General features: G+C 44.1%; 1 protein-coding gene across 1 annotated transcript in view; it reads left to right on the forward strand.

The window, feature by feature from the left end:
• Positions 1 to 1,312: 1,312 nt before the first annotated feature.
• The window catches only part of LOC104506338 (rap guanine nucleotide exchange factor 1-like), a 50,272-nt gene continuing 36,766 nt past the window's right edge, over positions 1,313 to 14,818 (forward strand). The window contains exon 1 of the mRNA XM_010147261.1: positions 1,313 to 1,503. Coding sequence (XP_010145563.1) covers positions 1,485 to 1,503 — 19 coding nt within the window. The 5' untranslated portion in view covers positions 1,313 to 1,484. The remainder of the gene's footprint in view (positions 1,504 to 14,818) is intronic.

A 14,818-nucleotide genomic window follows, 5' to 3' on the forward strand; every position in this document is an offset into this window, starting at 1 on the left:
GGCTGGTCCTGGGCTGCCCGGGCGCCGCTTGGGTCAGGCTTTTTGTCTTCTCCTCCGCTTTCCTTCTTGTCGTTGTTGGGGTTTTTTTCCTTTTCCCTTCTCATCTCCCCGCACCCCTGCCGTCCTTCCCATGGAGCCAGGCATCAGCAAAGCCGGGGCGCTGCGATGCTTTGGGGCCTACACACAATGATTAATTGCACCTTCTCAACTTTCCTCGTCTGGCGTTTGTGCGAGATCAGAAAAGATGAGTCCGTGCGCAAATGTCGGAGGGAACGTGCTCATTTTTCTCCTCTCTCTTGCAAATCTCTCCCCGCTGCCTGGGGTGCTCGCCTGGAGCCAGAGCCGGGGGAGGCTGCTGAGGTTTCTGCTCTCAGGAAAGCGCTCAGGCACGGATCAGATTGTCTCTCTGTGCTTCGGGAGTGCTGTCTGCTTCTCAGTTGTCACTTTAGGTGGTTGAATGCCCCCGTTTTTCTGTGTAGCGGGAGTAGTATGTTTAAAGATTCAATTAGTGCTTTGCAAATCAAGCAGTGAAGTTATTTAGTTTAATTATGTTGCATTTAATTAGCAGAGAAAAATCAATGCTGTTCTGTATGTTTTTATTGTAAGGAATAGCTAGGCAGTTTCCTATTGGGGAACGCAGGGTAGCAGTCTGAGTCAGGATGTGTGAAATACAGCGTTCAGGCTTTCCAGGACAGCAGCCACTGATTTAGGGAAGATTTCCTCTGTAAAAGGAGTAAAGTTGGTAGCAATGCTCTCTGGTTTGGATCATCCGACCCTGGTTTGTTCTGACTCCTGTGTAGAGGATGTTCCCCTGTGACATGGGTTCTGGAGTGGCCTCCCGGGAGCAGCAGACTGGCAGCCGGCTTTGAAGTGCAGTATGCAGGCACGTTTCCAGCTCCTAGCGCTAGGTTACTGTCTAACAAGTGTGCATCGCATCATGGGACAAATGTTATTCCAGAAATATCACAGGTTAATCTGGTGCGCGATCCCTTACATAGAACCGCAACATAGCGCTTTGCTTGGGGATTCTGGCTGTGTCTTTTCAGTGCTTACTGGTGTATCGCTGCAACTGTTTGTCTGGGAAGCGGGCGACCGAGTAAGGAAGGTGTTAGCAGAATATATAGACCTGGGGCCAGCTCTAGAATAATTGCCACTTGGTTATGCTAGAGGTGACTTTGGCTTGGGATTTTGGTAACTGCGGGTAGCGCTACAGACAGTAATTACCCATGTATAAATAAGTGATCACGTTTTGTTTATTCGCGTGCAGTAAATAACCCTGTGAGAATAGTAAATATAACTCCACACCAGCGAAGCGGCGTGAAGAGTTCAAACGCGGGAAGATGACTCTGTAGACACACAAACGCAGCGCAGTTCCGTAAACAATAGAACAGAAAGGCCAAAAATACCATACAAAAATCATACGCTGTGCGACCTAGAGACCCGACCTTGCAACACTGAACTGCCACTGAAGAACCCAAGACATCATGCAGGATCTGCCCCCAGGTCAGTGCTGTAAATGTACAGTTTTGAAGATGCAATGGGTGAAGCCTTGGTGCGGAGGCATTCTTTGTGGTGGGTGTGTATCGTAGTGATGATTTCCTCAACAAAAGAAACTAAATCTGCAAAACTGTCCTCTTTCTACTGCTTGTACTTTCATTTCTTTGAGAAGGGCATCTTAAAAAAATAAATTAAACCCAGCCCAATTATAAACTGGAGAAGAGACGGGGAAGGGGAGGGCTGGAACCCGGTTGTTTCAGTGCAGTACAGTCTTGATCACTGTTTCTGAGTGTTTGAACTTCTGATTGACACAAACAGTTCAGTTAATAGGGTCACCAAATAAACACGGTCTGTAATACCACAGTAATGCCGGGATAATGTTTGTCAAAATGTATCCAGCAGCGGAACAAAGGATACAGAGTTATGAAACCACGGCTGTGAGGTCTGAGGTCTGCATATTTGTATACATTTGAATTTGTTATTTTCTTCTGGGAAAGGAAGCGCATACAAACCCCATTACGTTGTAAATAAAATAGTCTGTTGCCTGATAACAAGCCATCTTGACAAACTTCGGAATTGGCTTGGGCTTTGGTTAGTCTCTCGCGTTTGTCTGGTCAGGCTGCTGGGAAAAGAAGTGTCACCTTGTAGGGCTGGGTCCCTAGAGACCTTACATACAGCTGCTCCCCGGGTCCTTAAATGAAACACCTTGTTGGCACTTAATAAAAAACAATAATAAATTATTAGAGATAACAGCTACCATCCCGTTCTCTGAGGAGAGCAGACGAGGTTCCCTCTGGAGCCTCTCTGTATTGTTCATCAACAGAAGGGTCACTGTGGAGTGATTCAGAGCACTGCTCTGGAGTGAAGGGCAGCCATCTGGTAACGTAGAATAACACTGCATGTTTTGTTTTCTGTAGTATTAGACTGCCTGTTCCATTAGGCTCCAGCCAGGAGACTTCCAAATACTTCTTGGAAGCAGAATCCACATTGACTTGAAGAGAAGGAATGGCATCCAGTCTTGGTTCTTCATTACTGTAGAGCTGTGACTTTTTGTCTTCACTTTCAGGACATATTTGCTCTCACCCCAGTTAGTCTAACAGTTTTGATCTCAAATCCAAAATAGGGATGCCAAGGAAGAGTGGAGAAGGTCACAGATTCTGCTTGGGTTTCCTGTTGCCATGGCAATACATGAATTCCTTTATTTACCTGATGGATGATGTGCTCCAGGGAGTCGAACTGTTGTGCATCATTCAGGGAGAATAAGGGAGCAGTTAGACACCATCAGGTCTAAACCCAAAAGCCCTTCCATGCAATAGATCCATTCCAGAATGCCCCTTATTAAAACCAAAGGACATATGGGTGCCATACTTTGAAGGTTTATTTTACTCGATGTTTCCAGTCTTAATTGTGTAATTTCTTGTGGGGTTTTCATATCCCACGTGAGCTTGTTTCTTCAACAGCTGTCTGCTAAAGGTTGAGAGAACTGTTTCAAGCATTAGGTACCTGGAGTGCAGTCAGTTATCTCTGTGCTGCTCGGGACTCAACTGGATGTATTTATTCCCAGCAGACTGAAAATGCTGTTGTCTTCACCTCTTGCGCATAAGCATTTTCCTGTTAAGCAAATGCATTTCTCAAGTCTCCTCCTTTAGTACTGGTGATACAAACATCGAGGGATAATCCCAGGAGAACTCCATTCTGAAGGAAAACGGCGGAATAGAAGAAACAATTCAGGAAGCCAGAATATTTCCACCTTTATAGGAACTTCATGTTTGTTCAGAGTCCTCCATGCCCATTTACATGATTCTGAATTGTGCATCTGTGAATGTTTTTGTATTAACGGGAAGATTCCCAAGGATGTGTTTTGAACTGTCATCATCTCTTGGATCATTCTGTGGAAATTATCCCGTGTATTTTTTACACCTGAACAGTTTTCTGCAGTTTGTCTAAGGTAAGCTTAGGTGAGTTCTGAGGCAGAACTCCTCAGTTGTGCGTTCGCCACTGCGCCACGCTCCTCAGGGTAAGTGAGGGCTTTCAGGTTAGAAGCTGTGCAGTTGACCCGTGTAAGTGCTGCTCTACTGGTGCTTTTCAAACCAAGTAAAAATTCTCTGTGGATGTCTTGTGCTGGAATCTGAAAATTAAACTCTTCTAAAGACTCGCATCGCAGCCTTAAAGGCAATTCGGTTCCAATTCTTCCGTACTCGGACTTGCAGCACCTACTGCGATTCCTTGTATGCTGCTCACATACTGACGCTGCCTGTTTGTTTTACTGGAACTGGTTTAAAACAGTTCAGTCTGGTTTTGTATAGAGGCAAAACAGGCACAAGATGATCACTGTTTAGTGTTTCCTACAGAATGGCCCAGAGAGCCGAATTCTGCGGTTTTTAGAAGCGGGCGTAGGCTTGACGGGTGTTGCGATGCGTAGCTTCACGTTCAGAGATGCAGCCTGCGGGGTAGCTGGTGCAGGACTGAGGTGGTCAGAGCAGTCGTAAGAAGGAAGTGGACAAGGAGTGGAGAAAAAAAGACAGCTGAAGTCTACTGGAATGTGAAGCAGCTGGATTGTGCCTTAGTCAGTGAAAAAGCAGAAACTGGAAACAATTGCTAAATTTATTTTCAGTGCAAGCAATCGTTTTCCTCGAACCGCAATGACTAAATATATCTATTGGTGTGATTTTTTTTTTTTTTTTTTTTTAATGTGGTGGTAACTCTTACTGGCTCTTGCTAACCTCCTGGCAAGCAGAGAGGCAAGTGGAGTTCACTGTCAGTCAGGATGATAACACAAATGTCCCTCATCTAGGTCTGTTGCTTTGCTCACACAGAACATTTCCGATTTGCAAGGGACCTGTAGGCCGTTAGCGTGGCTTTTCTTGTTGCACTGTATTGCATGAGTGGAGTAAACCTGGGGTTTGTTCCTAGGTGAGGGAGTCAACCTGTAGCTGCTTTTTCAGGTTTCCTTTGTTCATCTTTTTGGAAGTTCTGAATTGCAGTTGATACTTCATTTGCTGTTCTAATAACGTGATCTGTAAGTGCATCTGGGCTGTATTAGACAGACTCTGGTGCAAGGGTGTGGGTCCTTCTTAAAGAAGACACACTAACCCCTTTATTAGGAAATTGAAAGCCCGTGGGTAGAATTGGCAAAATGAGCTTTGCTCTTGACTTACAAATCCTTTGGAAGGAGAGCATCCACTTCAGAACCTTCCAGCATCTTAACTGGAGGAACATTAAGTGTTAATTTTCTGGAAACCAGAGAGGTGTTACGCCTTCCCCTGGCAGAGGCATTTGATGGCTGATCAGATTTAAGACGAGCCCTCAGCCCGCGTGTGTAGTACGGGAGATGTCTAGGTAGTTCGCAGTTGGGGTACTGAGAGGTGACAGCTGAAACTGTTTGTTGTCATGGCATCTGATTTGGAAGGCGCTTGTACCCCAGCAAAGGTAAGATGAGAGAGAGCATCTCTTGACTTTTTGCCAGATAAAATTCCAGAAAATCTGTAGTATATTAAAAACAACAAATTACATGTCAGAGCTACAGGTAAGGTGATTTAATAGCTACCTTCCTCTCTCCTGCTCCTCACCACACCCATCCTTGTGCATAGTTTGGATACATGGAGAGGATATAACTTGTTCCATTTTCCAAGGCAAATCATACCAACATTTTTCTGCCCTGACTGAAGGTCTGGAGTTTTGGACTCTTTTGCCGGTTTGCAAAGCTATTAACCTCTGTGTACAGTTGATTGGCAGTGAATGAACCCTTCCAGACTGTATTCTTCCTGTGGTGACTTTTCATTGTCTGGAGAAAAACCCGACCATGGAGAGGGATCCTTCAGCTTCTCAAATTTGTGACTGAAAAGGCTTTTATTTCTGAAAACAATAGAAAATTTATGGTTCTGTAAGTGCCTGAGTATTTGGGAAATTCTGCTTTGGGTTCTTTATTTCTTTACTGATGCTAGCAAATTGTAGGATTCAGCCATTGTCATGGAAGCGGTATAGAAAGTATTAAAATCACGTGCTATTGCAAGAATATTAGCTTTGTTATTTGTCAGTTTTGTCTAAATAACCAACGCTTGGCTTTCGTGGTGTACAGTTGAGAAATATTCACTTCTGCCCAGAGAAGCTGTGGATGCCCCATCCCTGGGAGTGTCCAAGGCCAGGCTGGATGAGGCTTGGAGCAACCTGGTCTGGTGGAAGGTGTCCCTGCCCGTGGCAGGGGGTGGGACTGGGTGGGCTTTAAGGTCCCTTCCAACCCAAACCAGTCTGTGATTCTATGAATACTGGAGAACATAAAGGGCGGAGGGGATGGTAATGGAGAACAGTGTGTCCTTCTCAGTGCTTTAGTAAAGTTTAGAGGAAAAGGGAGAGCTGGTTGGAGAAAAAACAGATTTATTCACCTTTGCAAGTTTGAATTTGCAGCCTCAGAACTCCAAGATGTTTAAACGGAGGCCAGAGAAGGAAAAAGGGACATCACGAGTGAAGATGTTGATGGAAGGACCAGAAGAGGAGGGAGAGGTTGTGCAAGGCGTGGATGTTAAAAAAGGAGGAAATGGTGGGCTAAGTTGCGTGCAAGTAGGGCAGATAGGAAAAGACAGACATGACAAAAAGGGAAAGCTGGCAAGGAGGAGGCTCCCGGCAGCTTTCACGAGTGTCTGTTCCAAGGCAAAGAGACAGAAGATGAATTTCAGCAATCCAAAAAAGCTGCAGGAATCCTGCAGGTTGGGACGTGCTGCCAAAGGAATGTTCTGCAGTGCTGCTATTCACGTTACTGCAGCCTGACAAATGTACAGCTATATTACCTGGCCCATAGCATCCACTCTTAAAAATACATTTCCAGTCTCTTCTTGCGGTACATGACATTGATGCTGATGGAGGAAACAATTTCACCTCTGTGAGAGAGAAGTGATGTCCCTACGTATTACGTGAAGCAACCTGGGAAAGTTGATGGATCAGATTATTGCTGTGCTTTTATTTGTGCTGCATATTTCAGTTAAAGCTCTTCAGCTTCGAAACAGTCTCTTGATGTTAAATCTGTTTGCTGTTTTTACTTGCTGCCATAACTCATCTTCTCTGGAGTTTGTAAGATAATGTTTTCCTGTTGAGAGCTAGATAGAATTGAATAGAGACGAGTAGAAGAAGGAGATGGTCTGTATCACTGTTCACTTACTTAGTGTTGTGGGAGATACAATATTGACAGTATTTGGGAGAATCGGTTCTCCTACACTTGTTTCTATTTTATCATATTTAGGAAAGTAAAAGATTTGAGACCTGACAAGAGCTGTACAGGGATTCTAGGCCTTGGCTGGCATTTTGGTTTCACGTTTCTTTCCTTTTTTTCATTACCCTTTAATACCACTGAGGGGATCGACTGAGCATGGATGGCACCCGAAAAAGAGATTTCTTAAGCGTGGGGCCAAGACTCTTGCAATTAAACAAATACATGTTTTGCATTAACTTTACCTGGGCAATGGTCTCTGCTGCTTCGTGTATAGAGCTTTTCTGGTGTCACGAAAAGACTGCGCATTTTGTAACTCAAGTTAACATCTTGGTGTGGCCATCAGGGCCTCTAAGGAAATAGTAATTCATTATTCTGCTGAGGGAGAAAGGTTAAAGCTTGCTTGCACTCTCATGCTCTCACGCTTTCTCTCCGAAGGCTTCATGTAGGGCTGCCCTTTGTTGAGTACTTAACACATTCATTGAACAAGTCCCATTTATATTCTAACCAGGATCTTTAATTTCATCCCTCACATGTACAAAAATCTTGGGTTTTGAAAGAAAACAGATGAGAATTTTCTTTTTAGGCTTCTGGAAAGAAAGGAAAAAAAGATCAGTAAAGGTTAAAATCAAAGAATAGTTGCCCGTAGCTGGTGAAGTTGGAGTAAGGAGATGCTGCAACTCAGCTGGTTGATTAAACCATGATGGAATTTTACTAAGAGACTGAGTAGGCATTTCTGTACCTGTTAAACTGTAGTTTGCAGGTGGTCTTTAATAACTAAAATGTGAGCAAAAAGAGCATATTCAGCATGTACAGTATGCATTGTTTTGTCCCCTACCTCTTGATGTTGTTATTGTGCTTCTCGATCTACCAATCTGCCCTGTCCTCACTGCCCAAGAGTTGGTAAAATAGCCTCAGGAGTTAATTCCATATTTAGAAAGTTTCCTTTACGACCTAAACACCATGTAATAAAGGGCACCCAGGGAAATCAATACCTTAATTCTGGTTGTGTACTATGTTCCAACCAATTCTAGATCGCTGCGCTCGGTGAACCTATCCGACAGTGGGCTTCAGCTAGCAGGACAACACCATTTGAAACAGGTTTCCTTGGATGATGTATTATCCTTTTGGTTTGTGCTCTCACTGTATTAACTTAAGTTTGTCAAGTTGAGTATGGGGAGATGAAGTGCAGATGGTTTCCAGCCACTTTGTGCTTGGCAAGACAACTTGGTGTTTCATTTTTGGGAGTGATCTCTGCTGCAGCTTTCATATCCAAGGAAATTAAATATACCTATCTGGACATATTTGTTCCATCTTATTTTTTTAGTGTAGGTTTTCTGCTTTTCTAATCGGAAGAAGGTTTAAACTCAACTGTATACAAGAATAATAAATTTGGGGAACTAGGGAAGTCTACCAACAGGTTCGGTTAGAGCTCATCTAGAATTTTACAGGGACTTAGAGCAAAACGTAGAGCACAGGTTTGTGCAGGAGGTGGTTTGTCTGTGTAAATATCCTTGCAAAGGTCACATGAAATCATATGTTAAGTCTGGCAGATTTTTGATGAAGCATGGTAAGAGTGGAGCAGGGGTTGAGTTCACTCTTTTACTGCTTGGAATTGCTTCTTCGGGGCTACTATAGGGGAGAAATTTGCAGCACCCAAAAAACATTGTACATGTGAAAGTCACGTGATGTTAAAAAAAATGATCTTGTCTCTGTATGAGCAATACCTGGGAGAACATAACTGACAGAAACTGAGGTGGGGAGTTTCTCTGTTTTCAGCTTTGTTTTTCTGTTTGCTCTATGAGTAGCTGTTTGCTCTGTCACTGGAAACAGCAGCACTTGTCTCCTGCTCTCTCAGTCTGGCCTGTTGTAGTTTACAGGGAAGGCTCTTTGGAAGGGTGTAGAACCGCCCTGCTAAAATGTTCCAGTGGATATAAGGAATGGTGTTTCAAGTACAGTGTTTGCAGTGAGCTGGTGCTCTCAAGGATGGCCAGTTTTGTGCTGTTCAGGTGTACAGTATCCCTTTAAAGAAGAACCACCAAGTCCTGATGCTAACGTGGTGTCTGCTCAGAGTTAAGCTGTACCTCTCCTACCTCATCTGTAGCATCTGTTCATAAGGAAATAGTGATGGCTCATCCATCCTGTGTTGGAAGCCTTGAACCTACTGGCCAATTTCAGTCCAACTTTGCAGAGGAATCGATATTAGAAATCTATGTAAACTTCTGCACGTTTCTGTAGAAGGCAGTAGAATGGAGAGACCACAAATAGTGCCTCCACTATGGCAGGAGGGAGAACGTAGCCGTCTCGTACCCAGTTTGGCCAGTTGGTGTTGACACCAGTTGGTGTCAACTGGTACGCGCGTCATTTCAGAGTCACGGACACACACGGTGCTTCTTGTTCAGAGGGGTGCCAAGGGAGATGTGAGGAATCCAGATTTCACATGTTGGAAGAAGAGGAGTTAAGAGTTTCACTAGTTTTGCTGCTCATTTTAACAAAAAAGGTCTTTTTCTAAGACCTGGATGACATAGTTTGCTGTTTGATGATTGAACTAAGGTTATGATCTTATGCTCATTCAGTTGTGTAAGCATTTTGTCAGTCTAAACTTGTCTCCCGTTAGTTGTCTTGCACTGTAAAATTCACAGACGTGACAGAAATCCGACTGTCTTCTGAAAAAAATACGGGAAAATTTTGCTATGAACTGCTCAAGTTTAACCTCAGCTGGATTAATTGATGCAACCTTCATGGATAGGCAAGGTCTAAAAAAAGAAACCAGGGTTAGGAGAAGACCCTTTGGTTCCCAAAAATTCCCTTCTCACGTGCGAGTCACTGCTGAGAGAACTAGCGAAAGACCCTGCGCACCACAAAGGGTGCCTGCGAGAGCTCACTCCATATTAACCCGCTGCTGGGGCCGGTCTGGGAGCAGGCAACATATTTCTCTAATCTGCTGTTAGTTCCCAGAGATGAAACAGACACCAGGCCTTTTAAAGTTGAATTTCTTTGCTTTCCCTTGTGCTGCTGAGCCTAGGGAGACGTGAGGTATCGCGTTCCATCAGCCGATGATTTGGCATCAGGCTGAAAGGTAAAACACTGATTAAAAAAAATGGGTTTCTTGTTGCTAGGACAAAGACTACTTGAATTGTGGACTGGTTGGCCTGGAATGGGGAATGCCAGTGAAAAGTAAATTCTTTGGAAATAAGCAAATATGTGTATCTTCTGGGGACGGCCGAGAGCAGCCGATCGAGGGCAGTGAAGGGTGGGTTGTTGAGAAAAGCCAGAGTATCCTGGTAAAAATGGCAGGACAAATGAACCCTTAAAAACCATACAAGAGAATTTGGATCTCATTACTGTCTGTGTACATTTCCAGGTAGTCTTTAAACAAAGGTGGTTTCACTCCAGTCTGTCTTGGGTGAAAGCACTTGTATAAATTCCTTAAATGTGCATTGGCAGCTCTTAGGTTTCATCCTGAATTACAGCCTTGTTCATTAGACCTCAGATCTGAGGTGTGTGTTTCACTGTAATGCTTCTAGGGCTCCCTGGAGACATCAGGCGTACCGCAAGTGATAAGCAGGAGAACAGCTCTGAGCTTCCATTTGGCTGGCAGCCTGGGCAGGACCAAGGTCCAAGGAGTCAAAACCATCATTCAGGCCAGACGTTGGTGTAACTCGTGTCGTTGCCTGGGGTTCTCGGAATTGCGGTGCCTTTTCACTATGGGCGTAAGGAAAAAGCGCTTACCTGGCGGTTGACCGCAGTTATCTGTGTTCGGGGTTACCAGCCTAACGGGTCTTTTACACTTTTTGTTTGGCTGAAGTCAATGTGATGAAGGGGAAACTGTGGAAGGATCTGAGGGGTTGTTTCTGGCAGCTGGGCAGTTTGGTTTATCTATAAATCCTGACAGTCTCTGACAGCAAGGTGTGTAACGACAAACATGATGTTGGAAGGTCGTTGATCACTTATGTTATTGTTTTGATACTCCTCAAGGTCTGAAAGTACTTGGGCTGGTGTAAGTAGTACCACCTAAGGTTACAGCCATCAGCCATCCAGACTGCTAGAGCTCCACTGGCAATATCCAAAAAAAATCCTGGCGTGAAATGAAGGCATCACTGATGCTGAAATCCCTCCCAGTGTGCATGTGCTGTCGACATGAATGTCCTGATCTGCGTCTGGCATCCAAAGTTGGTAACTCGTGCAAACCACTGTTCTCTGCAGTGTTACCAGTGCTGTGGTGACCTGAGGGGAGAGTTGACAGCCTGTGGGTGTTCTATTATCATTATTATTATTATTTTCATTCGGTTTTATCATGTATTTCTTCTCAAGGAAGGTACTTTTGTGTCTAAAAGCTCTAGCAACCTAGTATTCGAAGTTTCAGATATCATAATGGGGAAGAAGCCATGCTAGAAGTCCTCATAGTATACATCTAATGAAATTGTTCTTCAACACTCTCATATCCAGAAAAGTACCACTGGTTTGTGTTGATGCTTCATACTGTGATCTTAAACTTTGGGCTGGTAACGAAGCACAAAACCTGGCGGCTCCTGCAATGCTGTGCCCTTGAAGGAGTCATTTAGTTAAATTCCTTAATATTTTTGCAGCTGTGGTTGTGGTGTATTAACTGAGCTGCCTTGAAGAAGTGCCTCTGTCTGCAGCAGTTTTCATTGCTCATCTGTCAATACCAGAAGAGTGAAACAAATAGGGCTGGGGAGAGAGGTTTCTGCTCTTCTGTGTCAACGGTTTCTCTTTCTCCATCCCTGCTGTTTTACCCCAGGAGAGGATATAGAACAGTTTCGATGCAGTATGTGGTTATACTCTATTGGATAGGAAGGTCTGTCCTGCTTTGTCTGTCAGGATTATTTTAAGCGGTGATGTTTAAATTTTGTTAAATGAGCCACAGGGAATTAAAAACGTCTCCCTTTCCCAAAATATTCTCACTTGTACAGCTGTAAAATGCCCTTTACCCTGAATCATACCAACTGAAGAATCTCCAGAATTTCTCTTTTGCAGTGGGTAAAATGAGATTTATGGGCAGTTCAACAACTTCCTTGTCAGGAGAAATCTACTAGAGTTTTGTGTGGGTTTGTTTTTTTTTTTTGTAGTCCTCAAAATTGAGTAAACCAAAGTTGTTACATTTTGTTATATTGTTGCATACAAAATGGATACATTGCTGTGTTTGCTGATGCTAACTGGAAGTTTTGCAGCAATTGCCTTGCTGGGTGAAATGCAGGAGGCAACTGCCTGGATTTTGGGGTTTTTTGCATGGTAATTGCAAATGAAGGGCACATCTTATTTCGAATCCCCTGCAGAGCAGAGGTATCTGCTCTGAGAGATGGAGATGCAGATGAATTTCACGCTGGTACGTAGTATGGGCGAGTGAACGGAACGCACCGCTTTTGCAGCAAAGACTGATAGGAGATGCTTTGCTGGTACGGGGCAGGGCTGTAGCAAAAGTGTGAGCTGTAGTTAGTAGGGGAGAGGGACTTGCAGGCTCACTGGCCACATGCTCCTCTTGAGTTTCACACCCGACTGTGCCAAATACTGAGCAGAATAGCAGCCGGGCTAGTGAGACAGTGTGCCTAAGAGCCAAGAGTCTACACCGATCCCTTTCTCTCTGTGTACTTTGGGGGAAATACTGGAGTCCTTACCCATTTTTCTGTTGTGCTTTCTGTTTTGATTAGTTTTTATCCTACTTCACAGAATCATGGTGAGGAAAACCCCATGCACGTGGTTGCCTGTGCAAGAAGATGTAAAGAAGAAAGGCCCAGCCCCATAGGGGGGATTCATAGCTTGAAGCCTTGCTTTGTGCCTCTCCGCCTTGGCTATGTGACGTGTTGGCCAGTAAATTCGCACCGGTTTCCTTAGCACGGACCTGTCTTTTGTCAAACACATTTTTGAGAGCGTTCTGTGTTACCGTGGCCTCTGGTGAGAGCAGAGGGAAGCAAAATCTCTGCCAGACTGAGCTCTTGCCTTGCTGCAAGCGTGAGGACCTAATTTGGGGATAAAAACTGATTAGTAGATAATTCCCCTAGAATCAATAATCTCAGCCTTAAAAGATGAATTGCAGATGGCTTTGGATGGGAGAGATATCAGTTTTAAAATGTCATTCTTTCAGTAACCTCAATCTACTGACCTTACGTGGCATTGCAGAAACTATTTCAGCGGAGTGCGAGTGGAAGCAGAGGCTTGTCTGTGCTGTGCGGCCAGAGCTTCTTGCATTGGCCTGACCCCCAAGCCCCCACCGTTCCAGTCGCCTGTTGGTTTGAAAGGTCTTTCACTCCACACGGTCAAGGAAAACTTCCAAAATACAGAGGAGAGCCATTGTAAACTCCCTGGGTGAGAAGGATTAGTATCTAATATCACCTTTTAAAGTATTTTCACACTGGTTACACGTCTTTACCCATCTTTCACCTTGGCAATATGTGTGTTTGCCCAGCTTTGACTGGAAAACTTGCAAAGACCAAGACTGAAAGATAAACCCAAGTTAACGACTGTACGAGCAAGCTATGTCAATAAAGATCATCATTTTGTGTAGCTGAGCAGCTTATCAAATTACTCCAGCAAGAGTCTCCTTACAAATGCTTTTGTATTTTATCTGTTGACTCATCCATTTCAACACTTACAGTAACATTTCAGTACTGTCTTATAAAGCCTGTGATTGAAACAAGGCTGTTCTTGGGCTGGTTAATCAACAGATGCAATTAATACAATGATGTTTGTCTTGACACCCCGTCTCCCAGTGGCAGCATTGTAAGCGGCATCGCTGTGCGAGGAGATCTCGGTGGTTGAGGACTCGCTGTACAGCCGATCACTCAGCATTTGTGTTTAGCGTAAAGGCAGCACTGAAAGAGTTTCAGACCTCTCCTTCACTGACAAACAGACTCACTCGCGCTACGAGTGATGTTAACAAGAAGTTGATCTGCAGCACTCCTAATTAATTAACAGTTTTATAAAATGCGGGGATTTTTCTCAGTTACAGAGCACCAGAACTGTAAAAGGAAAGCTCGGATGGATTTTCTTCTTGTGCGAGTCTGGGAAGGTGGTGAAGGAAATATGATTTGGACTCAGATATCTATTCTTATACTAGAACAATGTCAGTCCCAGGCCAGTGCTTCTCGGATGTGTTTTACCCTGGGAACTTGTATAAAACGTCTTCCCTTTCAGCTGTTTCGTTTTTAACTGTATAGAGGGTGTAGCCATTGTTTAAGGGAGTGTCGGTGGCATGTAGCCAGTTGATATCTAAACCCTATCATGAATTGTTTTAAAGTGAGTATGATTTTTCTCGACTGAGACATATTGATGACTTTTTTTCAAGGCAGGAAGTACATGCTGACTCCAGCAGTTGCCAGAGCAGCTGTTCATTATGAGTAAGCCATATGAAAAATCTTCTGAAAACCTTAGTGGCAGTGGGAAGCAGCATGAGCTTAAACGAGCAGGACCCAAGTGTGGTTCAGCTGTATCAATAACTGTTTTCCTATTTTCACTTGCTTGGGATTTTATATCGGAAAAAGTTTCTGGTTCTTGCGGTAGCAAAGTCTGTAGGATAGTTTACAGAGAGGTATTTAACTTCAGGCTAGTTAATATTTGTAAAGGCTTGTCTGGACACTCCCCAGCCTGCTGCTCCAGGGTACAAATTTATCCTGTGTTGAGTTGATGTAGCGTTTTCTGTCTCTGTAAGCAGACATCTCAGCTGGCTCCATGGCTTTCAGCGTTTCCTAGCATTGCAGCACTGACGTTACTTAGGCTGGGGTTCTACCAAGGCCTCTATTAGGCAGGATGCACACTTGAAATGCAGTCTTATCCCTGTTCTGAGTTTCCTAATCAGTAAGCTGGGGCTTTTTTGGTATAGTCTGTCTCTGTTTTAGTCACAGAGCTGATTTTGTTGAGACTGATAAACAGATTTCCATAGCTTTCCACCAAAAAGTTCATTTTTAATGAATGGACATTTCAGTTTCTGTAGTTGACATTTTCTGGAAAAAGAAATCACTATTTTGGTCCCAAACCCTCCGATCAGTGCTGGGCTCTGGTGGGCTCTTCCTGGGTACGGCTGGCTGTAGCAGGACTGCTGAGGTTTGGGTCACAGAATAAAGAGTAGGCAAGAAGCGCTGTGCTCCAGCCGTGAGCCTGCGGAGA

Source organism: Eurypyga helias, unplaced genomic scaffold (assembly GCF_000690775.1).
Source record: "Eurypyga helias isolate BGI_N326 unplaced genomic scaffold, ASM69077v1 scaffold22722, whole genome shotgun sequence".
Lineage (NCBI taxonomy): Eukaryota > Metazoa > Chordata > Aves > Eurypygiformes > Eurypygidae > Eurypyga > Eurypyga helias.